At 38.7% G+C, this 26,008-nt stretch overlaps 1 protein-coding gene across 7 annotated transcripts in view; it reads left to right on the forward strand.

Moving 5' to 3' along the window:
- Nucleotides 1-26,008, forward strand: part of Tasor (transcription activation suppressor) — a 65,922-nt gene that overhangs the window by 27,106 nt on the left and 12,808 nt on the right. For 5 of the 7 annotated variants that reach the window (XM_029554177.1, XM_008849295.3, XM_008849292.3 and 2 more), the window contains exons 12-18: nucleotides 9,087-9,159; nucleotides 9,484-9,555; nucleotides 11,113-11,814; nucleotides 17,226-17,602; nucleotides 18,452-18,596; nucleotides 19,755-19,814; nucleotides 24,874-25,775. In XM_029554177.1, the coding sequence (XP_029410037.1) occupies nucleotides 9,087-9,159; nucleotides 9,484-9,555; nucleotides 11,113-11,814; nucleotides 17,226-17,602; nucleotides 18,452-18,596; nucleotides 19,755-19,814; nucleotides 24,874-25,775 (2,331 nt within the window). The remainder of the gene's footprint in view (nucleotides 1-9,086; nucleotides 9,160-9,483; nucleotides 9,556-11,112; nucleotides 11,815-17,225; nucleotides 17,603-18,451; nucleotides 18,597-19,754; nucleotides 19,815-24,873; nucleotides 25,776-26,008) is intronic. The other 2 variants (XM_017802269.2, XM_008849293.3) reach the window with 2 other exon arrangements.

Raw genomic sequence — 26,008 nt, forward strand, 5'->3', positions numbered from 1 at the left:
TCTTTTATCTCTTCTATAGAGCTATTTTTGTTATACTTTGTGGTTATAATAGTTTTAACTGATTATCAACAAATATTTATAGAATATTGTTTTCTTAGGCAGTATATATATAGTTCAGTAAAGAATGAGACAAAAACTGTTTTGTACTATATAGACTGATGAATAAAGTTATTTAAATGTAGTTTGGTTTTAGAGTAGAGACTAGCATATTTTAAGATCACAAGAACAAGAACATGACACTTGGTGTGGAAGAGATAAAAGAATACTAGGATAGCTGGAAGTAGTATGGAGTGATGTCATTCAGCATTTTTCAGGCCTTGTTGGAATAGGAATTTAGACTATGTCTTGAGAACAATGGATTTTGAAGGGTTTAAAAAATGCAGGATGGGCCGGGTGTGATGGTACACGCCTATAATCCAGGCAGAGGCAGTTGGATCTCCATGAGTTCAAGGCCAGCCTGATCTATCTAGTGATTTCCAGGCCAGCTGGGACTACAGGGGAACTCTGTCTCAAAAAGACAAAAAAAAAAAAAAAAGAGTAGGATGGGGCTAGAGAGATGGATCAGTGGTTAACAACACTTGAAGTTTTTCCAGAGGACTTGGGTTTGATTCTCAGCACCCACATGGCAGCTCACAACCACCTGTAACCCAGTTCCAGGGGATCTAACATCCTTTTCTGGCCTCTGTGGGCATTGCGTCCACATGGTATACTTACATATATGCAGGCAAAACACACACACATAAGATAAAAATAAAGTATTTTTAAAAATAAAAAGAGTAGGACCAAGCCTTGCCATGTATGTGCAGCATCAGTCTTGGGTTTTTTGAATGTTTACCTTGGTTACTAATAATAATTGAAAGGAGATGTGTAGAAAAACAGTCCATTAAAAGGCAATGGCAGATTGAATGAGAAAGGTAAGAATAATAAGATTGGAAAGGGAGATTTAACCCAGGATACTATGTAGCCAAGGTTGACGTTGAACTCAGTCTTCCTTATCTCCCCAGTGCTGGGATTATAGGAGTGTACCACCACACTCATTTCTGTGTAGTTCTAGGAATTCAACTCAGGGCTTCATGCATGCTAGGTAAGCACTCTATCAGCTGAGCTATATCCCCATCCCAGAGTGTCGGGTTTTTAACAATTTTGTCTGTAATGCATTCACATTATTCTGTTTTAAGTTCTATGAATTCTTTACTATGGGCAATGCAATGAGAGAGAGGGGCCAGTTTTCTTATTAATTAGCTTAGTACTTCAAAGACAGGATAATGACAAAGGATATTGCTTAGGAGGAAGGAGACAGTTGTTCACCTCATTCCCACCTCAAAGTGGGGCTATAAATAAAATTTCTTCAGGAACTGCAATATATTCATTTTTAGAAGGCAGATAGATAGATACCTAGGGAGGTAGTTCTCCAGTCTTGGCACCCTAGTTAGCTGTGATAAAACACTACCAAAAGCAGCTTGAGGAGGAAAGGGTTTATTTCAGCTTACAGTACAATCCTTCATTGGAGGAAGCCAGGCCAGGAATTCAAGCAGAAACCTGGAGGCAGAAATTGAAACACAGACCACAGAGGAATGCTGCTTACCGGCTTGCTCTCCTGGCCTGTGCACAGCCTACTTTTTTATATAGCTAAGGGCCACCTGCCCAGGGTTGGCACCACCCATAGTGGTCCTCAGGACGAACCTATCTTGCTGAAACTCCTTGGCTTTACTGAGTGTTCTAGTTACTTTCTTTTGCTGTGATAAAGTATAATGACCAAAACCAACTTGGGGAAGAAAGTGTTTATTTTACCTTCGGCTTACAGTTCATCATGAGGGGAAACCAGAGCAGGAGCTATGGACAGGAACTGAGTACAGACCATGAAGGAATGCTGCTTACTGGCTTGCTTCTCTGGCCCATGCTCAACCCACTTGTTATACAACATAGGACCACCTGCCCAGGGTGGCACAGCTCACAGTGGGCTGACCTTCCACATCATTCAACAATCAATAAATTGCCTCACAGACATGACCACAGTTGACAACTGAAGCTACCTAACATAGTCGACCTTGTATCAACTTTACATACAAACACATCACTATTGAGCCACAACCTTAGCATTTCTTATACCCAAGATCTCATTTTAATACTAATATTACAATATAAAATAGTATGACTTTAAGGTCCCACAGACCTTAAAAATTCGAGCAATTAAAGTTCAGAATTCTTTAAAAAGTTTAACTGAGGGCTCCTGTAAAATCCAAAACAAGCTACATACTGTCTTATTTCAAAAGGGAACTGGGTACACTTACACATAACAGAAGTCCAGCATTGTAGCTCAGTGTTGGACATCTGGAGTCACTCATGATCTGGGCTTCAAAGGTCTTGAGTACCTCTACTTGTTAGCTCTGCCATCCACAGCACACACGGCTTGTCTCATATTCTCAGGCCAGCTCTGTTCACTTCACACCTGCCACTGACCTTGTTGGTTGTCCCCCTGGTCCTGGCATCTCCAATATGCTGCAGTTTCTACTGAAACTGAGGCTACACCAGTGGGCTCTCTTGGCCTCTCAGGCAAAGCCTCAGATTGTCTCCATAACCCTTTTACATTTTCAACACCAGCACCATGTAGGAGACTCATACATGACCAAGTCTTGCTTCCAGATTGAGATGGAGGCTTTGGACTCCTCTGGACCACAGCTTCTGTGTACTGACCCCGAGGAAATACTTTTCAGAAGATTTTGCTACAATGTTGTTAGTCTCTTGTTACTGCTGATTCCCCCGCCCCCCCCAGCCAGCATCAATTGTCCCAGTAAAGCAAAGGTTTCATTTCAGTGGTACTGGTCTCTTCTTAATCATAACTGACCTTCAGCCCCAGCTGACCAGAAACTTCGGATCCTTAATTCAAAATATTGTACAAACAGCCATGATAATCTTTGCTTCCTTTGAAACTTGACATACCAGACCTCCATCATCCACATTTCTCTTCATTATAAGTGTGCCAAGCTTCATAGCAATAGCTCACTAAACTTTAAGCACTCAATGACTTTTCCATTTCAAAGCTCAAAAGCTTCCAGAATCCTTCCCCAAAACAACTGGGTCATTTTGATAGCCTACTCTCTACCAATTTCTATCCTATTTACTTTCTAGTGCTGTGATAAAAACCCTGACCAAAACCAACTTGGGGAAGAAAGGGTTTATTTCACCTTCAGCTTACAGTTCATCATAAGAGAAACCAGGATAGGATCTATGGGCAGGAAGTAAAGCACAAACCATGGAGGATAGTTGCTTACTGGCTTGCTCCCCTGGTACATGGTCAGCCTGCTTTCTTATACAACATAGGACCATCTGTCTAGGGATGGCACTGCCTACAGTGGGCTGAGCCCTCCCACATCAAGAAAATTTCCTATAGACATGCCCACAGGCCAATCCAATAGAGGAAATTCCTCAGTTGAGGTTCCCTTTACTCAAGTGTGTCAAATTGACAACTAAAGTTATGCAGCACACCTACTTGACAATCTAGGTAAATACATTCTTTTCCCCCCCTTTGGTCTTTTTGAGACAAGGTCTCCTGTATGTAGTACCACCTGGCCTGGAACTCAGTGTGTAGATCAGGCTGGTCTTGAACTCACAGAGAGATCCATCTGCCTGTTCCTGCCTTCCCAGTACTGAGACAAAGGCATGTGTCATGCCTGCCTGGTAAATATATAATTTATTAACCTTTTAGATCTGAGCAAATGAGCATGGGCAGAATTTTTATTTATTTATTTTTTTGTCTTTCTGAGACAAAAAGCCCCAGCTAGCCTGGAACTCACTATGTAGACCAGGCTGGCCTTGAACTCAGAGATTCACCTGCCTCTGCCTCCCAAATGCTGGGATTAAAGGCGTGCACCACCATAGCTGGCTTTATTGGTGGGATGCATGTGGGGAAGTATTTGTGGGGAAATGAAAGTAAATGTTTATCACGAATATTCCTTGGTAATAGAAGATAAGGGCTTTTTGCAAAAGCGTTGAGGAATCCCAGTTACTTCCCTGCAAGGAGGCTTATAACTAAAGTAACCTTGTTTGGTGGTGAGTTAATTTTTAAAGCTAAAATTAACAGAGAGGGAGTTGTTAAATCTGAATGTTGTCTCTGCTGTGAATACTCTTCAATAATTTTCTAATTCATATGTACAAGATTTTCTGTGGGGCTGGAGAGATGGCTCAGCAGTTAAGAGCACTGACTGCTCTTGCAGAGGACCCAGGTTCGATTCCTAGCACCCACATGGTGGCTACAAACCATCCTTAACTCCAATTCCAGGGGAATCCGAAGCCCTCTTCTGACCCCCCGTGGCATTGCACGACACGGGTGCACTCACATACATGCAGGCGATATACTCGTACACATAAAGATAATAAATAAAATATTAAAAAAAAATTTTCTGTGAAGTATATATCTAGAAGTAGAATGGTTGAATTATAATGTGTGTACATTACTGACTTTAGAAGATAATGCTACATTAAATGTTAGTACTGATGATATCTATAGGAGTGAGTTACTATTGATTTCTGTATTCAGAAGTACTTTGCATAGTCAGATTTCAGCAGTCATTGGCCAGTTTTATAAGTGTAAAATAGAATTTAATATGATTTTTTTTTTTTTTTTTGGTCTTTTTGAGACAGGGTATCCTGTAGCCCCAGCTTTACTGGAACTCACTATGTAGACGAGGCTGGCCTTGAACTCACAGAGCTCCACCTGCCTCTGCAGTGCTGGAATCAAAGGCTTGTGCCATCATGCCTGGCAGCTTGTTTTTTTTTAAAAGTCAGGGTCTTCCCTTAGCTGGTCTAGAATTTGCTATGTAGACCAGGCTGTCCTCAATCTTAAAGAGATCTGAGATGAAAAGTGTGCACACCATACTTGGCCATTTGTGTTTTCTTGAAATGAAAAAATAAATTTATAATTTGATTTCTTTTGATGTCCAGTGCCTGTTTGTGTCTTTTTTCTATATTTTCCTCTGAGGCTTGTGTTTCCTTGCTAATTTGAGTTTTATCTTGCTTTTTAGTTTTGCATTGTGTAATATAGGGACAGAACTTTATTTTCCCTCTATGAATAACAAATTCCTGAATCATTTATTAAATAACGCACCTGGATCTCCCTGTAGCCACAGCTGGCCTGGGACTTGCTATGGATACCATGCTAGTCTTTATTTCTCAGAGATCCACCTGCCACTGCTTCCAGAGTGCTAGGATTAAAGGCATGTACCACCGTACCTGACTTTTCCTTTCAGATTTTATGGAGTGTTATTTGGACTTTAGAGTTTTATTACTCTGTGTGTGTGTGTGTGTGTGTGTGTGTGTGTGTGTCTATGTGTCTCTCTCTGTAGGTCAGAGAACAACTTTTAGAAGTTCTTTCCTTCTACCTTTGTAGGTCTTGGGAATCAAACTCAGGTCTGGCTTGGCAGCAAGCACCTTTAGTCACTGAGCCATCTCACCGACCCTGAGTTAGATTTTTTTCAAAAATATTTAAATGAGCTTGTCAAACGCCTCTTCCCCATCAGAATTTGTGTGTGCGTGTTTGCTTGCACAAGCATGTCTGCACTTACATGTTCTTGTCCTTGTCCACATATTTTTTAAAATTTTGTTTATATTTATTTTATGTGTATGAGTGTATTGCCTGCATGTAGGTAAGTGCACCGGTGTCGTGCAGTGCCCGGGGAGGTCAGGAGAGGCTGTTGGATCCCCTGGGACTGGAGTTACAGACAGTAGTTAGCTGCCATGTGGGTGCTGGGATTCGAACCTGGGTCTTCTGCAAGAACAGCTAGTGTTCTTAACCAGTGAGCCATCTCTTCAGCCCCTGTGAACACATTTTTAAAAACTAGAGATTAATGTCTGGTGTCTTCCTCTATCAGTCTTCATCTTTTTGTTTTGTTCATTTTTTAAAAAATTCTTTTTGAATGTTTTTAATCAGCATATATAACTTATATATAATACTTGGTTTTATTATGACAGTTTCATACATGTACATAATATATTTGATCATACCCCTTTTACCCTATCTTATTCCCTGTTCCCTTCCTCTTCCCCTGCTTCCTTCTACTTCAGTCTTTTTTTTCGTCATTATAGTTACAGTAGTATAGATGATTTGTTTACAGTTACATAGGTACCCATCAGTGGCTACACTACTAAGTAAAATGCCTCTCCTGTCTACACCAATCATAAACTATATAACTCTTCAGGGAGGGATGGAACCCATGAGCCCTTCCCGCTTCCATGACAGTATTGATGGACTTAATTATGTGCAGGTAATCACAGCTGCTATGAGTTCAGAAAAGCAAAAGCCATGCCATGCCCAAAGTCTGTTTTCCTCACTGTTGGACTTGTTTCTTCCAGCTCTTAAGTTGCTTCTATCCCTGTATCCACAATGTTCTTGAGCTTTGGATTGATATAGATGCCCAGTTTATGGCTGGATGTTCGGTAGTGATTTATTCTTTGCACTTTTACCAGTTTTATGTCTGTAGTCACTGCTGACCACTGCAAAAAGAAAGCTTCTCCAACCAAGCCTGACTGTAACACTAATCTGTGGCCATAAATAGTAATCCATCTGGAACTTGGTCTGTCATTCAGGCCAGTCTTGAACTTGGGATCCTCTTGTCTCAGCCTCCCTCCGCAGTTTTTTTGTTTGATCTACCCCCAGGCATCTATGTTATCCTGACCAATACTTTGTATTTTAGTATTTTGTGTTTTTTTTGGTGTTTGTGTGTTAACAGTACTTTCTACTTCTATTTCAGTACTTTGTTGTGGGTTTTGGTGTGTGTGTGTGTGAGAGAGAGAAACAGAGAGACAGAGAGAGACTGATTGATTGATTTTGGTCTTCTTAAGACAGAGTCTCCCTGTAGCCTCAGCTGGCCTGGAGCTCCCCATATAGAACAGGCTGGCCTTGAACTCACAGATCTCCTGCCTCTGCCTCCCAAGTGGTGGCTGCCTCTGCCTCCCAAGTGGTGGGACTAAAGGCATGTGCCACCACGCCTCGCAGTGTGTGTTTTGCTGGTTCTTGAATAATGGGGCTTTGAATTCTAAGCAAATGCTTGCCCTCTGAGTTATATTCTGTAGCCTCATTTCAGTATATTTTCTGCTTGTTGAATATTTGGAAATATAACTGCTATTTATATTTGTCAAATCTGGATGAAATATTTACTTTCGTGTATTGTGATTTCTCTGAGAGAGAACACTTTTTTTCCCCTAGCCTTTAAAAAAATACTAGGGTTTAGCAATGTTATCTATATTCATTCAATTTCACCTAGAGATTTTTTTCTTAAGATAATTTTTGGGACTGAAAAGATGGCTCAGTGGTTTAGAGTGCTTGCTGCTCTTCCAAAGGACTCGAGTTGGGTTATAGCACCTAAGTTGGGTAGGTCACAACTTCTGACACTTCTCCCAACCTACCTCCTGCCCCTGCCTATATGTGGCTCTTGCCACCAGCCTATTCTAGCTATCAGTCTTGTAAGAGCACTGCCTGAGCATCAGACAGTAAGAGTTACCTTTGGGTAGATTGAATTGAAAGGGAGAGGTCACCCCTGAGGAAGCTGGTTAGCTGGAAGTACCTTGAAATCCCCGGATGTGGCACCACTTACTATTGAGTGCTCAGTGTTTTTACTAGCACAGTCACTTTTTAATCTTTAAATTTTGAGTTCATATGGTGAATTTATTCTTTGTATGGTTAATAACCATTCATGTAGCATAATTTTCAGAGTGCAAATATCCTTTTGTGTTCAACTCGTCCTTATAATCTAGGAAATACTTTTTTTTTTTTGGTCTTTTTGAAACAGCATCTCCCTGTAGCCCTAGCTGTCCTGGAACTCGATATGTGGATCAGGCTGGCCTCACAAAGATCTGCCTGCCTCTGCCTCCCAAGTGCTGGGATTAAAGGTGTGTGCCACCACACCCGGCTCCTATTTTTTTATTATTATTATTATTATTGTTTTTTTGACAAGGTCTCTCTCCCTAATCCCAGCCCACTTGGAAGTTACTGTTTGGACCAGGCTGTCCTCGCTTGAACTTACAGATACCTGCTTGCTTCTGCCTCCCAAGGGCTGGGATCAAAGGCGCGCACCACCACGTTCGGCAGCAGATACTTTAGTAGCTCCTGAAATAAGTGCTTTGCTTTGGTTTTCTCTTCTTCCAAAACAGTGCCCTCACATGTTTAGTTTATTGTTGTTATTTGGAGAAAGTAGTTAAGTTTAAAAGAGAATACAGCCTCAGAGGCATTCCTGGCTAAATTGAAATCTTGACTTTGATCCCTGATCTTCACTTCTAGACTTCTATTAAACATTTAGAACATTTCTCTTAGTCTGTCCTCATCCTTTAGCCAGTTAGAAGTATAGAGAACCTGCAAACTGCCCATTATAACTTGCTCTTCCTCATAATGTTGCCTCTCCTGCAGTCTCAGAGTCTTGTCAAAATGCCCATCCTTCATAATCTACCTTCACTACAGTCTGTTGTAAGCCTTTTTTTTTTGACCCTTTTTTTTTTTTTTTTTTGCCATAAACAACAAACTGTACTTTTCCATTCTTATTGCTTTGTAATTCTTTTGGGGGATCTTGCCTGTGTTACATAACTAGTGGTATTTTTGTGTTATCTTGTGATTGAGGACTTTGTGCTGCTTATCTTTTGGACAGGTCAGATTTCATAAAATCAGATATGCAGTAAATATGTATGGTATTAGATTCTAGCAAATACTTAATTCAATATTATTTTGAACATTTCAAAGGCAGTGTTTAAAAAGCATGTTTTCTACGAAATACTCAGCATGCTACTTGGCAATTAGTGTCTTTTGAACTGATAAGAAAAATACTAGAGTCTCCATATTTCAACATTAAGGGAAAATTTAACAGGTTGTTTTAAGACTGTTATTTTCAGAGCATTCTCAGTATAAGAAAATGTTTTCACTTGATTGGAATATTATTAATCAACAGAGTAAGACGGCTTTTTTTTTTTCCCTACTGAAAAGTTTTTAACCTACTGTAGCGTTTTTCTAAAAAGATGATTATAATATTTAGTAGAAAGTTCTGTATTACACCTTATGGTGTAATATAAGGGAATACAACCTTTTCCTTCTCCCCAAAATACAGGTTCTTGTTAAACCTTTGGAAGACCGAGGGTACCTTTTTCTTCTCTCTCCTTGTCAGATGATTTCACCATATGGTAAGTAGCCTGTTTTTAATTTTTATAGTAAATCAGTAAAAATACCTTGCCTAGGGGGCTGGTGCTATGGCTCAGTGGTTAAGAGTACTGGCTGCTCTTGCAGAGGATCCTAGTTGAGTTTGATTTCCCAGCACCCACATGGTGACTATCAACTGTAACTCCAGTTCCAGGGGAATCCAATGTCCTCTTCTGACCTGGGGGCAGTGTATGACACAAGTGCACTTTTATATACATGCAGGCAATACAGTCAGATGCATAAAATAAAAATAATAAATTATTTTTTTAAAAAGTACTTTGCTAATGAATTTGATTTCTGTTTTTTAGAACATCAGACTGTCAAGTCTCGGTTCCTACACGCTCTCTTTATGTTTCAAGAACCTAGATGCATAATTATTTGTAAGTTTTTTGGATATTGAAATATGATTGCTAATAAATACTGTTCTATTGAAAAATTAAGTCAGCTTATATTTTGTCTTCCCTACATCATATTTTGGGAAATACTTGGGATTATTTGGTGGAATTAATTATATAAAATGCATATGATTTAATGACAGGTCATCCTGTTCTTGGTCTTTTTAAGGCAACGTCTCATTATGTAACTCGTCTAGCCTTGAACTCCTGGGTGATCCTCCTGCCTCTGCCTCAGGTGCTGAGATACGATAGGCATATGCCATCACTCCAGGCTTTGGATTTTTTTCTTAAGTAGGAAAAAAAAATCGCAGCACTTTAATTAAAGAAATTTCATTATAATTGTTTCAGTACTAGAGCTCAGGTTTTTAAAAATATTTATGATTTTAATTTTATATGTATGAGTGTATTGCCTGCATGTATGAGTGCACCGTGTCATGCAATGCCACAGAGGTCAGAAGAAGGCTTTGGATTCCCCTGGAACTGGAGTTAGGACGGTTCATAGCTGCCATGTGGGTGCTAGGAATTGAACCTGGGTCAGTGCTTTTAACTGCTGAGCTGTCTGTCCAGCCCCTAGAGCTCAGTTTTTGAGGGTTTCAAAACTTAGCTTAGTTCAGTTTCCGTAGCTTTAAAGTGTCATGTGTCATTAAATACTGACTGCTCTGCCGAGTGTCGTAGTATACCCCTTTAATCTCAAGAGGCAGAGGCAGGCAAATCTTGAGAGATTGAGGCCAAGCTGGTGTGCATAGGGAGTTTCAGGCCAACTGGGGCTACAGGGAGACCCTGTCTCAAAAAGCGGGGTTGGAAGGGTGGGCGGATAGACGAATGGATGAGGGTGGGGTGGGGGCACATTCCAGGTTAATAAAAATTTGAGATACTTAGGCCAGAGAAAATGTGCCTTTTCTAATAACAAACTTGAATACTAATGTGAAATTCAGGTGAAATTCCTACTAATGGGCTTACTGTTAGATTGAGTCTGAGTTTCTCAGTTGTGCCTACTCAATGTGTATTTGCTTATGAGGAAATGAGTTTCTTATAAAGTTAAAATTGCTGCTTTATGAGAAAACCAAGTACCATTGCTGTAATTTGCAGGACTGGCTTTGCTTGGAATCTCAGATCTTGCCCTTTTACTTCTTGCAATGTACCACTGGGGACAATAGGAAGTGAAGATCTTCAGTGAGTGGGGAATTTTTCCTTTAAATATTTGTTCTAAGCCCTTAGGACATGGTGGTGCACAGCCTTTAATCCCAGCACTCAGGAGGCAGAGGCAGGCAGATCCTTGTGAGTTCAAGACCAGCCTGGTCTACATAGTGAGTTCAGGTCATCTGGGAGACCCTGTCTCAAAAAAGACAAAAAAATTTTTGTTCTAGCTTTTCATTTGAGTTTGTTATTGGCACTATTTTAGGCAGCTCATATATTTGTTGTGTTACAAATGTGTGTTTCAGAAGTAGACACACATTTGTTTCACTTCTTTGACAGTATGCAGATTTGTATGTATTTGATTGGTTTTTTCATTGCTAATATAGTTTATTCTTTTGTTTGCAGCACAAAAAGGTTCAACCAATTCAGCACCACAAGAAAGGCATGAGAACATGTCAGATATATTAAAAATAACTCAGTTTTTACAGTTTGCTTTAATTCAGTGTCGAAAGGAATTCAAAAGTATAAACACTATTAATTTTCATTCTGTTGTTGAAAAGTATGTAAGTGAATTTTTTAAACGAGGTTTTGGTTCAGGTAAACGAGAGTTTTTCATGTTTTCATATGATTCACGATTAGATGATAAAAAATTCTTATACTCGGCACCAAGAAATAAATCCCATATTGCTGATTGCTTGCATACCTATATTTTTCAGCCTGAAATGTATCAGTTACCTATTTTTAAATTAAAAGAATTATTTGAAGAAAATAGAAAACGTCAACAATTTAGTCCACTTTCAGATTATGAAGGTCAAGAAGAAGAAATGAATGGTTCAAAAATGAAGTTTGGAAAACGAAATAACTCAAGGGGTGAAACAATTAACCCTGGAAAGCCGAAGTCCTCTCACTCTTTGGATTATGATAAGGATAAAGTCAAAGAATTGATTGATTTAATTCAGTGTAAGAAAAAAAATGTGGGCGGGGATACGGACACAGAAGAGCCAAGAAGCAAAAATGTCTTGAAGAGGAAGCTTGAGGGTCTACCTGAAAATATGAGAAAGTTTGCCAAAACCAGTAATTTATCTGAAAATTACCGTCTGTATGAAGGTAAAAAGACAAATTATTCTTTAGAACAATAGTCAAAATAAAGAACATTGGTTGTGTTCTTTCCCATGGTATAGGAATTTACAAATTATGAAGCCCTAGAGCTAAGACTAAAAAGTCTCCTGGGTTTGTTTGTGTTGGTTTATGTTTCAGTGTAATGTTGGTCCTGTTTCATTCATGCCCACTCCTAAGACAGGGTCTCACAGTGGAGCACTGACTGGTCTGGAACTTGCAACTCAACTGAACAGTCCTCCTGCCTCAGCTTCCCAGAGCGAGGTTATAGGTGTGAGCAAGCCTGCTACCTTGTTCAGTATTGGTGTTTTTTTTTTGTTGTTGTTCTGTTTTGTTTTAAGGTTTTATGATTAATCATCTGAGAAGTTTTACACCATCACAGCAGATAAGTTACTGCAGAGTCTTCACATCTACTGTTAACCACTCTTCTGCCCACTTCCTGCCAGCACCAACATTGACCTTTGCAGTCCTGCTGATTTTCTTTATTTCATTCTTGTGTTCCTTTCACTGCTTTGCTTGTGGTCTTCTATAAGCCATGTTCTTTAAGTCTTTGTTAGGACTCATTTTTCTTTGCAGAATCCAAAGAATTATGAATCATGCTTGCCATCACCCAAATGGGCTCTGGATCGAAATACAAAGATGACATCTGGTATATTCTTGCATATTTTGGTGTTTCTCAAATTTCCATCTTAGGTACTTATTACCTTCCCAGGGATATTGATCCCTGTTTCCACTGAAGCAGTTAGTTGTCAACGGTCTCCCTATAGCCACAGCTCTCCTAGAACTCACTATGTAGACCAGTCTGGCCTTGAACTTGAAAAGATCTGCCTACCTCTGCCTCCCAAGTGTTGGGATTAAAGGTGTGTGCCACCATACCGAGCTGTTTCCTGTTTTTAAAAAGAAAATTATATTGAAATACAAGCATAAGCATGCCCAGTCATTTATGAGTATATAACTGCTTTCAAACGATCAACAGCAGAGTTGCAGTAAAGACTATTTGTGGCCTATGAAGCCTAAAGTATTTAAATGTCTGATCCTGTATAGAAAATAGTTGCCCTGGTATGCTATATTTCTGAAATATTTAGATTAATAAAGTGAATTTAACTGTAAGCTTCTAATTAGAGCTTGAAATCAGCTCCTTTTCTTTTATATTTTATTTTCACAATTGGAGAAACATATTAAACTATTGAATTATTTTAGACTGTATACTCATTTAAAAAAAGTTTTATGTTGAGGCTGGATGGTGGTGGCGCACGCCTTTGATCCCAGTGCTTGGGAGGCAGAGGCAGGTAGATCTCTGAGTTGAAGGCCAGCCTGGTCTACATAGTTCCAGGCCAGCTGGGGCTGTAGGGAGACTCTGCCTCAAAAAGACAAAAAAATTTTTTTTATATGTATGACTGTATTGCCTGCATGTATATAAGTGAACCCATGACATGCAGTGCCCAAGGAGGTCAGAAGATGGCGTCAGATCCCCTGGAACTGGAGTTATGGATAGTTGTAAGCCACAGCGTGGGTGTTGGGATTTGAACCTGGGTCCCCTGCAGGAGCAGCCAGTGGTCTTAACTGCCGAACCATCTCTCCAGCCTTAATACTCAAAATTTTAATACTTTTATAATTGCTGGTTCAAAAGCATGAAATGTGTTTTATGCATTTTTGTTTTTGATTTTACTTAGGAACATTTGCAGCAATTTTCTTTGAAAATTTTTTGTCATTTTTATTTTTTGGTCTTTTGAGACAGGGTCTCCCTGTAGCCGCAGCTGTCCTGGAACTCACTTTGTGGATCAGGCAGGCCTTGAACTGAGAGATCCACCTGGCTCTGCCTCCTAAGTGCCGGGATTAAATAAACGCTTGTGCCTCCATGCTGAGCCATTAAATTTTTTTGTTTTTTATGTTTTGAGACTGGTTTTCTTTTAAGCCCCAGCTGGCCTGGAACTTATTATATAGACCAGGCTACCCTGGATTTCGTAGAGACCTACCTGTCTCTGTGCTGGGATTAAAGGCATGTGCCACCATGTCCAGCCAATTCACATTAACTTTTTAAAATTTTATTTTTATTTTAGATGTATGAATGTTTTGCCTACATATAAGTGCACCACCCACAGTGCCCAGTGGAGGCCAGAAGAAGGTGTCACAAATGGTTATTAGCCACCATGTGGTTGCTGGTAACCAAACCTGGGTCCTCTGCAAAGACTGCCAGTGATCTTAACTACTAAGCCATCTCTCCATTCCCTATAATTCATATTTTGTGCTTCTGTTCTTGATAATGACAGGTCTGAATATTCCTCCATTTCTTAATGAGCAATTTTGCTTATCTTCTCAAATGCATTTGTCTGTGACTAGATTGGATAGGTTAATGTACTTACTATATAATATACTTTAATGTTCTTGGTGTTCTAACTTTTCATCTATTTGCTCTTTTTAGCAGTATTGGGGATTGATTGAATCATGAGTGTTTCCCATGTTAGGAACTCATCCCCAACTCTCTTTACTGTTGGTTTAAGACAGTCTCACCAAATTGGCTAGACTGGACTTTAACTCACTCTTTAGTCCAGACTGGCCTTTAAACTTGTGATTTTCTTGCTTTGGCCTCCTAAGTGGCTGGGATTGTAGTAGGACCGTATCACTGGGCTTGGTGCCTTTACATCCTTTGTACTTGAATTTTCCATTGGTAGTCACTAAACATGCATTCTTTTTGTCTTTTTGAGACAGTGTCTCCCTGTAGCCCTACCTGGCCTAGAACTCCCTGTGTAAACCAGACTGACCTTGAACTCACAAGAGATCTGCCTCCCAAGTACTGGGATTAAAGGCATGTGCCACCACGCCCAGCCATTAACACAGTACATTCTTTAAGTTTAAATTATTGATGAAATAAAAAATTTACCAATTATACAGCTATATTAGATCATATAGATAGGGACGATTTCATTCATAGCAGAAAGTTTTGTTTGACAGTGCAGTTAATCTGATGTACCTTTGAGGGTTTTTTTGTTTACTTGCCTTGTGTGCCTCTTGATTTTTCATCCTTGTCTTACAGTTTCATCTCCTTGGTGTCCTTGGTTTTTTAATTTCCTTGACTTGTTTCAATACCATGTTCCTGTCAGTATTGCTTTATTAACTTAGGGCCCATTTTACCTTCAGTATTTTAGCTTTCCAAGACTTTGTTTCAGACTAGTCAGGTCTGGCCATGCTCTTTGGATAAGACCTATCTTTGGCCCTGTAATGTGCCTTTTCCCTTTCCTTATTTTCTTTTCCTTTTCTTGTGTTTTATATTTTCACACATTAGATTGTCTCGGGTTTTCTGATCTCACTGGTCTCCATGTTCTTTGTGTTATGCTGGGCTTGTGATCCTGTGGATATCAATATATATTGTCTTATACCATTGACCTGTGTGTTGAGAGTTCAAGTGCTTACTTACTATGGGTTAGGTGCTTTATGGACTCCTTCAGTTGTAGGTGTTATTGTCTTCATTTTATAGATAGACAAACCTCAAGTGAGTTAAATAATGTTACCTAAAGTTAGATAGTTGCAGAGTTGATATTTTAAGCTCATTCTGACCAAGCCAAAGCATTGTTCTAAAGTCCCTTGCATTTTATCAAATTCAGCACATAGTTGGCACTTGATAAACAAGATACTTATTTTTCTGTATTTGTTTAGCTGGTAATTTACTAGTTCTGTGTTGTGTAGGTGAAAATAGTGTAGGTGAAATTTGGCATCATCAATAATTTAGATGATGGGCAAGTCACATTAATTATAATAGATGAAATGGCAGGGGAGGAACTGTTGATAGTCAAACTAAAATTACTGAGTGTTGGAGTTGGGCTTTTTGTGTTTATTACTTAGTCCTTAATACATCTTTGTTTCTGAAAGTTGATTTTACGACAGAAGTCAGCTTTTAAAACAGTGTGCTTTTTTGATTTGTTGTGAAGCCACCTAATTTTAGCATTAGTAGTTTTATTTTTATTGCTTCAGGGAATGAAACCTGGGGCTTCACACAATGCCAGGCAAGTGCAGTACCACTGCTCTGTCTTCAGCACTAATGTCATTTCTTTGGGGGAAGAGTATAGAGTATAATTTAAAAAAATTTTTTTACTTATTTTATGTGTATGAGTGTGCTGCCTGCATGTATGTCAGTGCACCCGTGTCATGCAGTGCCCGCAGAGGTCAGAAGAGGGTATTGGATCCCTTGGAACTGGAGTTATTGAGGTTGTTAGCCACCATGTGGGTGCTGTGATTTGAACCTGGGTCCTCTACAAGAGCAGTCCACACTCTTAACCTCTGAGCCATCTCTCCAGCCTGGAAGAGTATAGTTTATAATGTACCCGTTTTAATTAGACAGTTGGAGTTTCTTAATTTTTTTATTACTACATTTATTTGTATGTGTCTGTGTGTGTCATGGCACAGGTGTGGTAATCAGAAGATAACTTGTGGAGTCAGTTTTCCTTTCCCATCATGTAAGTTTTTGAGCTTGAGCTCAGGTCATCAGGCTTGGTGGCAAGTACATTTACTTGGCTGAGCCATCCTTGCTCATGTGTGTCTATGTGTGAAATATATCATCTTTTGTCTTAACACCTGATTGGGATTTTGATGGTAGAATTTATGGTAACTGTGGTTATGGTCATTAATATTACTTCTACTTCTACCTTAGTGCCTGAGCTCATTTTCCTATTAATAGAAGGCTTAAGTAGTGACAGATAATAACTCATATAAAGGAGTTTTTGCCTGTGTTCAGAGTATCAGAAGGTTAATATTTTTAAATTAATTTTTTTTTGAGACAGGGTCTCCCTGTAGCCCCAGCTGTCCTGGAACTCACTATATAGACCAGGCTGGCCTTGAACTCACAGAGATCTGCCTGCCTCTGCCTTCTGAGTGCTGGGATTAAAGGTGTGTGCCACCATGCCTGGCTAAATTTATTTATTTTTTAAAAATATTTTATTATTTTTTATGTGTATGAGTGTATTACCTGCATGTATGTGAGTGCACCCGTGTCGTGCAATGCTGTGGAGGTCAGAAGAGGGCTTCAGATTCCCCTGGAATTGGAGTTAAGGACGGTTCGTGGTCGCCATGTGGGTGCTGGGAATCGAACCTGGATCCTCTGCAAGAGCAGTCAGTGCTCTTAACCGCTGAGTCATGTCTCCAGCTCCAGAAGGTTAATATTTTTAAAGTAAGGGAGGGACATATTTGTGAAATTTAAACCTAAAATAATTTAGTTCCTACCCACAAATGTCTTACAAGTGATTTTAAAGGTATATTTGATTTTCAAAGTATTTATATTGAGTTTTTGTTTTGTTTTGTCTTTTTGGACCCAGGGTTTCATGTAGTCCAGGCTACCCTTGAACTTGTCATATAACTGAGTACCCTGGCTTTTAAGCTTCAAGAAATGACTCTTCTTTCTTTTTTCTTAGAATCTCCACAGTCCATTGGCTTACTTGGACATGATCCTAACTTGACACTGCAACAGCAGGATACATGTAACCCCTCTGGCATTGCTGACATCAATAAGCTTTATAATTGGCTGTCAGAAACAATAGCCAATGCAGGACACTCTGATTCCTCCCTGACAGATACCATCAACAAAGCCTTAGGATTGAGTACTGGTGACACTTATGAAGACCCCAGACAAAAGCATGAGTATGAGATGAGCTCTACTCTAGAGAAGAAAGACTATGAGCAGCCTGCTTGCACAAAAATTGAGAGTGTACATTTGAAGAGTTCCCAGAGCCCATTGCTGGAAGGTGATGCGGCATCTTTGAAGTATCCATCTGTTCTTTCTACCACTGAGGTAGGCATTGGCTGTAACCTGTGTTTGAAAGAAGTAAACAAGTCTTTCCAGTTATCTTTGTTTGGTGTATATGTCCAAGAGGGGATATGTGCATTCTTCAAAGAGTGGATTTTCCTTTGAAAAAGAATTAAGAGATACTCCTGTGTATAAGTGTCTGTCCAGGCTGGTTCTAAGCTTTCTTTGTTGCAAAGAGGTAAATCCTGATGTTATGTTTTCCATCCTGCTTGTATGGTTTATATAGAATCTAGGATTTACCTGTGCCATGAAACTAGGACTGGAAAGTTTGTCAGATTGGTATAGGAGTTAGTTCTTTTTTTCACAATAAAATTGAGTCCTGAAAACAATTAAAAGTGGCAGATAAGAGCAACTGAACTCAGTGCCCCAGTGGCACAAATAAATTAGGTATTTTGTATTCTCATGCAAATAGTAATGAGACAATGAGTGCTTTGCTGATTCTCACCTTTATTAAGGAATCCAGTTTATTTGTGATACGTAGTTTGACTACTGATCTACTTTCTAAAAAAAGTAGCTGCTTTTTGCTTGCTGTTTTTGTTGTTTGTTTGAGACAAGTTCTCACTATATACCTGTGACTGGCCTAGAACTTGCTATGTATACCTGTTGGGTGTCATTCTTGCCTCTGCCTCCTAAATGCTGGGATTATAGGCAAGTACTGCCATTCCTGGCCTTGGCAAAATGTTTTAAAATTGAAGCTAGAGTATTACAGCTTTATGTTGGTATTACTCATTTGTAATATTCAGACTGAAATTTGTGAATCTGCTTATTGTTGTCTATTCTTGACATTAAAATTAGAAGGAAAGCTAGTGAATCTATATGTACTTTAATTTTTAGGATCCAAATTTAATTAATGTCAATAATTTTGAAGAGTGCAGTTTGTGTCCCACTGTTCCCATTGAACATGGATTCCATAGACAACAGTCTAAGTCAAATGATGATGAAGAGACTGAAATACATTGGAAATTGATTCCAATTACAGGTAAAAACAAGTATATTGGGTAGTGGCTTGTTTCCTTTTGTTTAGAGACCAGTTTCCTGGAGGATTTCGTCTTCTCTAGATTCCAGTCTTGGGTCACAAGGTACTTCATCTTACTTGGCTCTGCTATCTTCTGTGTCTTTATTTTGAGCATTGTACTATTTATCACATAAGTGTTACTGTTCCTGGTCAGCATCAGTAAGTATCTGCATAAGGGCTTATTAATACAGCAGCAATACAGTGATTACTCTTCCTGTGGAATTTAAGCTTGCATATTAAATGAAAATTGTTGACAGAAACTAAGTTCTTAGAAGGCAAAGTAGGTGTAGCAATGTAATGATAGTCTTTGGTCATCTAGTAAACCTCACTTTAACAAGTCTGTCATCTACTAAGACGTTGTCATGTTATGGTTTATCTCTGAAGGAAATTTGATTTCTTATGGATCAAATGGATCATCATAGAGAATGGCCTGAAATGACTAAATGCAAACATCTCATGAAAGCTTATTGAACCACTGGCATTTGGCAGTTGTTGAAAGATGATCATTTATAGTATTCTTATTTCTCTATGCTCATACTACATGCTCTTAATATTCCAAGCTCTTATTCATCTTTGTTAGCTAATCTTTTCTATTCCTAGATCTTTATTTGGCTTTTGAAGAGAAAAAGACTTTTGTTCAAAGGTAGACTAGCTTGTGACCTAGCATCTATGAGACCTCTAAGGATTCTGAGAATTTTAAAACTTGATGGGTTTCCATGTGCTTTTTTAGCACTGTGTTCTACTTCATATCGTAGTAGGAAAGACAAGAGACCTAGATAGAGAGGGATCTGATACTCTTTTTATAATCTGGAGACATAGCTTCCATGAGATTTTGAAATAAAAAAGTAGCTGATTGGTAGATGGTGTTTATCATTACCATCATTACCACACCTTCCTAAATTCTGTTGAGAGTCATTTAAAGAACTACATCTAGGTGTTGATATTCCATCACCTCAATGGAAAGAGAAACAACTTCCCATTTCCGAATGACCTTTTAGAAATATTTTAGGCAAAAGAAGGAATACTGCTTTGTTAGTGTTTGTGGTTGTCTGAAGAAAGGTGCTTAATAGGTGTCACTGGTATCTGAAGAGAATCTACACATCTAATGGATGCTTTCCTCAGGAGGAAATGCAAGAAGCCCAGAAGACCAGCATGGGAAACATTGTGAGAAACAAACCCCAGGTGAGAAGGCTCACTTTGCTTTTCTTCTCAATGTGCCCTTCTTCAGAATTGCTACTTGCATTTCTGATTCTTTATCATTAGGGCACTGATAAACATTTTGCTTCTTACAGAGATGTTTGGACAATGCCATTTTAAAATTATTAATTTAGTTGTATAAGATTCTTACAGCAAATAGCCTGTTCAGAGCAGTCATTGAATATTCATAGATTATGTTTTCTTTTTCTATAGTAGATTCTATCTGATCAGATGATTTAGGAATACTAGAATGTTTTCGCATTGCATTTCATCAGGTATCTTGTAAGGAACAATCTTAAAAGTTTCTTTTAAATTAAAAAATACCAGAAGTTTAAACCTTTTGTCTTTTTCATACTCTTCGTAATCTTGGAATTTTTTAACCTGTTTTTTTCTTCTAAGTATAAAGTTAACTCCTGCCGTTAGTTTACATAAGAGATTTTAATACTTTCTTGTTCCATAAACATAGCTAGTACTGATGAGCTAGTTATGGTGGGTGCAGTGCATAGAAGTCAATCTCCCTCCTGAGCTCAGTAAAATTCTACTTCTCTGCAAATGATTGTGGGCATTGTTTTCTTACCTGAGTTTAGTTGTGATCTTTTTTAATGGTTCCATTTGTTATACTTTACTCTTAAAGAAATCTTGTTGGGAATGTTTTGTTGTTGTTTTAATTCATATGGAAAGCTACATGACTTTAGTATTCTTTGAGAAATCTTAAGGTTTTTTTTTTTTTTTAAATTTAGAAAGCTATCTAGCTCCTAAGAAAGATGATTTATTTTTTAAAAGGTTTAACATAAGAAAGTATGCAAATTTTTGGGAACAGCTCAGTGAAGTTCCACATATATATAATTATGTGATTACTATAAGTCAAGATGTAGGACATTTCCAGCACCCCAGCTTTTTCTTCTACATCTTCCTAGGCCATTTATTGATCTGTTTACAACAGGTGGCCATTAACCTCAATGGAATCCACACATGCTTCTTGGGTTTGGCTCTGTTCTACCGCATTACATCAGGGTTTCATCTGTATTACGTGTCTATTAGTAATTCTTTCTTCAAAGGAACAGCAGGTATCTTGTTTGAGTTTCCTAATGTCCATATACATAGAACTTTTGCTTTCTTGAGACACTAAATGAAAGTTGAAAGTCTCAATGATGTCACCTTTCAAGAATTCATTATTCTTTTACTACCTCAAAGACAAATCACTATAGTACTTAATGAAAATCAGTAAAATACGTGCATTATAGGCATTGATCGGTCTACTAAATCATTTATTGATGATGCGCTTTTTAAAAAAAATTTATATTTTATGTGTATGCGTGTATTGCCTGCATGTAGGTAAGTGCACCCATATCTGTGCATTGCCCACAGAAGTCAGAAGAGGCTGTCGGATCCCCTGGGACTAGAGTTATGGACAGTTATTAGCTGCCATGTGGGTGCTGGGATATGACCCGGGTCTTATGCAAGAACAACCAGTGTTCTTAACCTCTGAGCCATCTCTCCAGCCTCTGATGCGCTTTTTAAAAAAATTGTTTCTTGCTAGGCATGGTGGCACACACCTTTAATTCCAGCACTTGGGAGGCAGAGGCAGGCAGATCTCTGTGAGTTCGAGGCCAGCCTGATCTCCATAGTGAATCAGGCCAGCTGTGGCTACAGGGAGACCCTGTCTTAAAAAGACCAAAAAAAAAAAATTGTTTCTTTAAATCATATGGGGAGGTTTGTGCAAAGTAAATGATGTTTATTCACAGTTTGACAAGAAATAGATGTATTTGGCTTATGGTTTGTGTGGATGGGGGTGAGGGACAGATGCATGTGAGTGTGCAGGTACGTAGACCCACTTGAGTGCATGTGGAGGTTGCATAGGGGTTGTTTTTTTTTCTGTTGTTGTCTGCCTTATTCCTTTGGGGCACTGTCTCTCACTGACCGGGAAGCTTTGTCTTTCTTTTGCTGTGCTGACAGCCATCAAGACCTCAGGATCCACCTGCCTCGACCCCACAATGATACAGGCATTTACAGTTATACTTGGCTTTTTAGCTGTGCCCTGGGGATTTGAGCTCAGGCTCGCATGCTTGCACAGCAAGTGCCTTTACCCACCAACCATCTCCTTAGCCCCCAGAATTCCTTTTAATATAGGAAAAATTTCCCATGTGGATTTAAATCGTATTTGAATTAAAAAATTTTTTAAAAGACTATTTAAAAATCTATAATGTGATGTTTATTTCCAGTGGTGTAGTGGCTCACACCTAGCTCTCTTATTACTTTTTGAATGAAATATGTACCATGTCGAACAGCTGAATTGTTAAATAAAACTATATTGAATGATTGCAGGCTACCTATAATTTTAAACTTAAAAAAAAAAGTTTATTATTTTGATGTGTATATTTCCTGCATATGAGTGCACCTGTGTCATGCAATGCCACGGAAGTCAGAAAAGGGCTTCAGATTACCCTGGAACTGGAGTTAAGGACGGTTCGTAGCCACCATGTGGGTGCTGGGAATTGAACTTGGGTCCTCTGCAAGAGCAGTCAGTGCTCTTAACTGCTGAGCCATCTCTCCAGCCCCTGTGGTTTTTTTTTTTTTTTTTTTTAAATTTTACATGTGTTGAGTGTTTTGTCTGCATGAATGTAAGTGCACCATGCAAAGGCCAGAAGAGGGCATTGAATGCCCTGGAACAGGACCCTTTGGATGCTGAACTGAACCTGGTCCTCTGCAAGAGCAGTACATGCTCTTAACCACTGAGCCATCTCTCCAGCCCCCAATTTTAAACTTTTTAAGACAAATAGCTGCTCTCAAAATTTATCCTGATATCCAAGAGGCTAAGGCAGGATGATTTATGAGTTCAAAGCCATCCAGGCTTCATAGTGAGTTTCAAGACAGGCTTTGTACAGAGTGAGACCTTGTCTCAAACAAAGAAGAAAACCAAAAGGGAATAGGGGAATAAAAACAAAGTGTAGTGTTTAGATTCCCTTCAAAAAATCAGCCATTGTTATAAATTTTTATTTTTATTTTATGTGTATGCGTGTATTGCCTGCATATAGGTAAGTGCACATGTGTCATGCAGTGCCCGCAGAGGACAGAAGAGACTGTCGGATCCCCTGGAACTGGAGTTACAGACAGTTGTTAGCTGCCATGTGGGTGCTGGGATTCAAACCCAGGTCTTCAGCAAGAAAAGTCAGTGTTCTTAACCACTGCACTCTCTCTAGCCCCATGTTATCAATTCTTATATGCTCTTCAACAAGTTTTAAAAAATATTTATGTGTATATGTGTATCACCTATATGTATGTGAGTGCACCTTTGTTGTGCAGTGTCTGAGGAGGTCAGAAGAGGGCACTGGTTCCGCTGGAACTTGAGTTACAGACAGTTGTTAGCTGCTGTGTGGATGCTGGGAACCAAACTTGGGTCTACTGCAAGAACAGCCAAATGCTCTTAACTGCTGAGCCATCTTTCCAGCCCCACATTTTACATGTATTTTAAACTATGTTTTAATGTTGTACATTTAAGAATAAAACATTAATCAGTATTGAGTCCTACAGAAATTGGACTTTATTATTTATGTTTCATACAGTTTTAATTCTTGGCAAATTGGATGTTTTGCCTCCCTTTCTTACTTTGACTTGTGGGCCTGTTGTAATCTAACCCTGTGTCTTTGTAGTAGTTGAATGCAGTGGTCATCAAAGGGAAAATCTAGGTTTGGTAGAGAATGTCTTAAGCTAATTGCTAAGTGTAGCTGGTTAAACATTGAGATAAGTGAGTGTAGGGAAAACAAAAACTGATTTTTTTTTTTAATAAATGGGTGTGCTACTACACCTGAGCATAAACTACATCTTTAAAGTTCTATAGGCTTGAAAACTTGTAGCTGGACTTTTGAATTTCAAAAGGCATCATTTCCCATAATACAGCAGTGATTTGTTAGGGAATGTGTTGGCTAAGACTTAAGGAAAATTATTGCTTTTTAACTATGTGATACGGTTTTTAGACAGAGATCTTGACTTTTATTTTTCTAAAATATATTACTGAAAATTAAATCAGATATGTTTTTCTCTTGTATTTAAAAACAAATTTAGGGTGCCTGTTTTGAAAAAAGAAGTTGTAAAAACTTACCATGTTTAAATTTAAGATTTGTGGGAAAACAAATTTTTTTTTGTGGGGGGCGTTCTTTTTGAGACAGGGCCTCCCTGTAGCTCCAGCTGTCCTGCAACTCACTGTGTAGACGAGGTTGGCCTTGAACTCCCAGAGGTCAGCCTGCCTCTGCCTCCAGAGTGCTGGGATTAAAGGCATGTGCTACCACCTCTTATGGACTGACCTAGTTAACCATGAGTCATCAAAGATTGTATAATTCCATTAGCATTGGATTACTGAAAGATCTCTTAATCCAAAATGGAGAGTAGCTACCCTGATTTCTCTGAATTATTTACAGATGAAATAATACTTACGAAAGCATCATCAAAGGTACTGTTGTAGCTATGAAATACATTAGGTTCTTGTTTTTATTGAGCTTTTCTTTCCTGATGGAATGGAAATCTATGACATTGTAGGAAATCCATAACCAACCTAAATCTGAGAGCCAGACTGAAAACATAATGAATGTTCTTAAATACTTAGCAGGTATTCCTACATTATTGTTTGGTATGCTTTCAGTTACCTTATACTCCATTCTGAGACTAATGTGGATTACTATTACTTGACATGCGATATAGGATTAAAATAGTTTATTACCATCGGATCTGCAGAATTATAAGTGAGCAAAAAGTGGGTAGTAACTTACTGTGTATTGATGTCAAAGAGGCATTTTGGAACACTTGTGGAAAGAAAACAAAGAAAAATAATGTTCAAAGTTGCAGCTCTTTGTCTACTGAAATCCAAAGCTTAGCTCATTGGTAGCCAGGTAGGAAATAGGGTTCCCACCTGCATTTAAAGTTTTTGTTTTACTTTGTGATACACAATTCTAAATATATACATGAGCTGACTTTTTTAAATTGCAGAGTTTGTTTTTTCAAATATTAACCATTTGGATTGCTCTTATAATAATAAACTCTTTCTATATAGGTATGAAATCACCAGAAGAACACCTGGCATGTCCGCCACCACAGGAGGCCTTTCCTAATGATCCCCGGGTAATAAGTAGAGAAAGAAGTTCTGATTTCCAGTTTCCATCCTCTCCATTTACAGACACAGTAAAGGGCACCACTGAAGAGGACCTGTTGACAGGTCAGGTGGTGACCGTGGAGGAACAGTGTGTGCCGGCAGCAGAGCCGCCTATAGTGAGCGAAACTACAGAGAATACAGTGTTAGGAGAGTTCCATCTCTTTTCTAGGAAGATAGAAGAGATTTTGAAGCAAAAGAATGTTTCATACATTAGTACAATTTCCACACCTGTCTTTTCAACACAAGAGAAGATGAAGCGTCTTTCTGAGTTCATATATACTAAGACTTCCAAAGCTGGTGTACAGGAATTTGTAGATGGTTTGCATGAGAAACTAAATACTATTATTATTAAAGCATCAGCCAAGGGTGGGAATTTGCCACCAGTCAGCTTTAATGAGTCTGATAATAAGACAGCATTGAATCCTTTGGAAAGGCATGTCCTATCAACTTCCTCAAGTGACTTCAACAGTAAAGATCTTTTTGAGCCATTTTGTACCACCTCTAATGAACAGCATTCGTCTTCAACTGAAGTAGAAATGAACCAGCCACACCACGGCACAGAGTTAATGATGACTTCTGATCACACTGTACCAGGGAATAGTGCCATGGAACCAATAGAAAAAGAAATAAAATCACCTGGTGATGTAAACATTTCTGCACAACCAGCTCTTTCAAATTTTATCAGCCAATTAGAACCTGAAGTATTTAATAGTTTGGTTAAAATCATGAAAGATGTCCAGAAAAATACTGTGAAATTTTACATTCATGAAGAAGAGGAGAGTGTGCTTTGTAAAGAAATAAAGGTAACTACATTAGAAGGTAATAGTAGTGCTATATAAACTTGTCTTGATGATCTGAATTCTAAAATTGAATGTTAAAGTTGGCCATATGTTTTCTGAATTTAGTAATTTATGATTGAATGAAAGATGAGTAAATTGAACTGAACATTGAACCTATGTTCTAAGTATCATGAACGTTAGAATTTTTTTTGGTGGAGTTTTAAAGAGTACTTGTGTACATAATTGTAAGGGCCTCT

Source organism: Nannospalax galili, unplaced genomic scaffold (assembly GCF_000622305.1).
Source record: "Nannospalax galili isolate Female #2095 unplaced genomic scaffold, S.galili_v1.0 scaffold505, whole genome shotgun sequence".
Taxonomy (NCBI): domain Eukaryota; kingdom Metazoa; phylum Chordata; class Mammalia; order Rodentia; family Spalacidae; genus Nannospalax; species Nannospalax galili.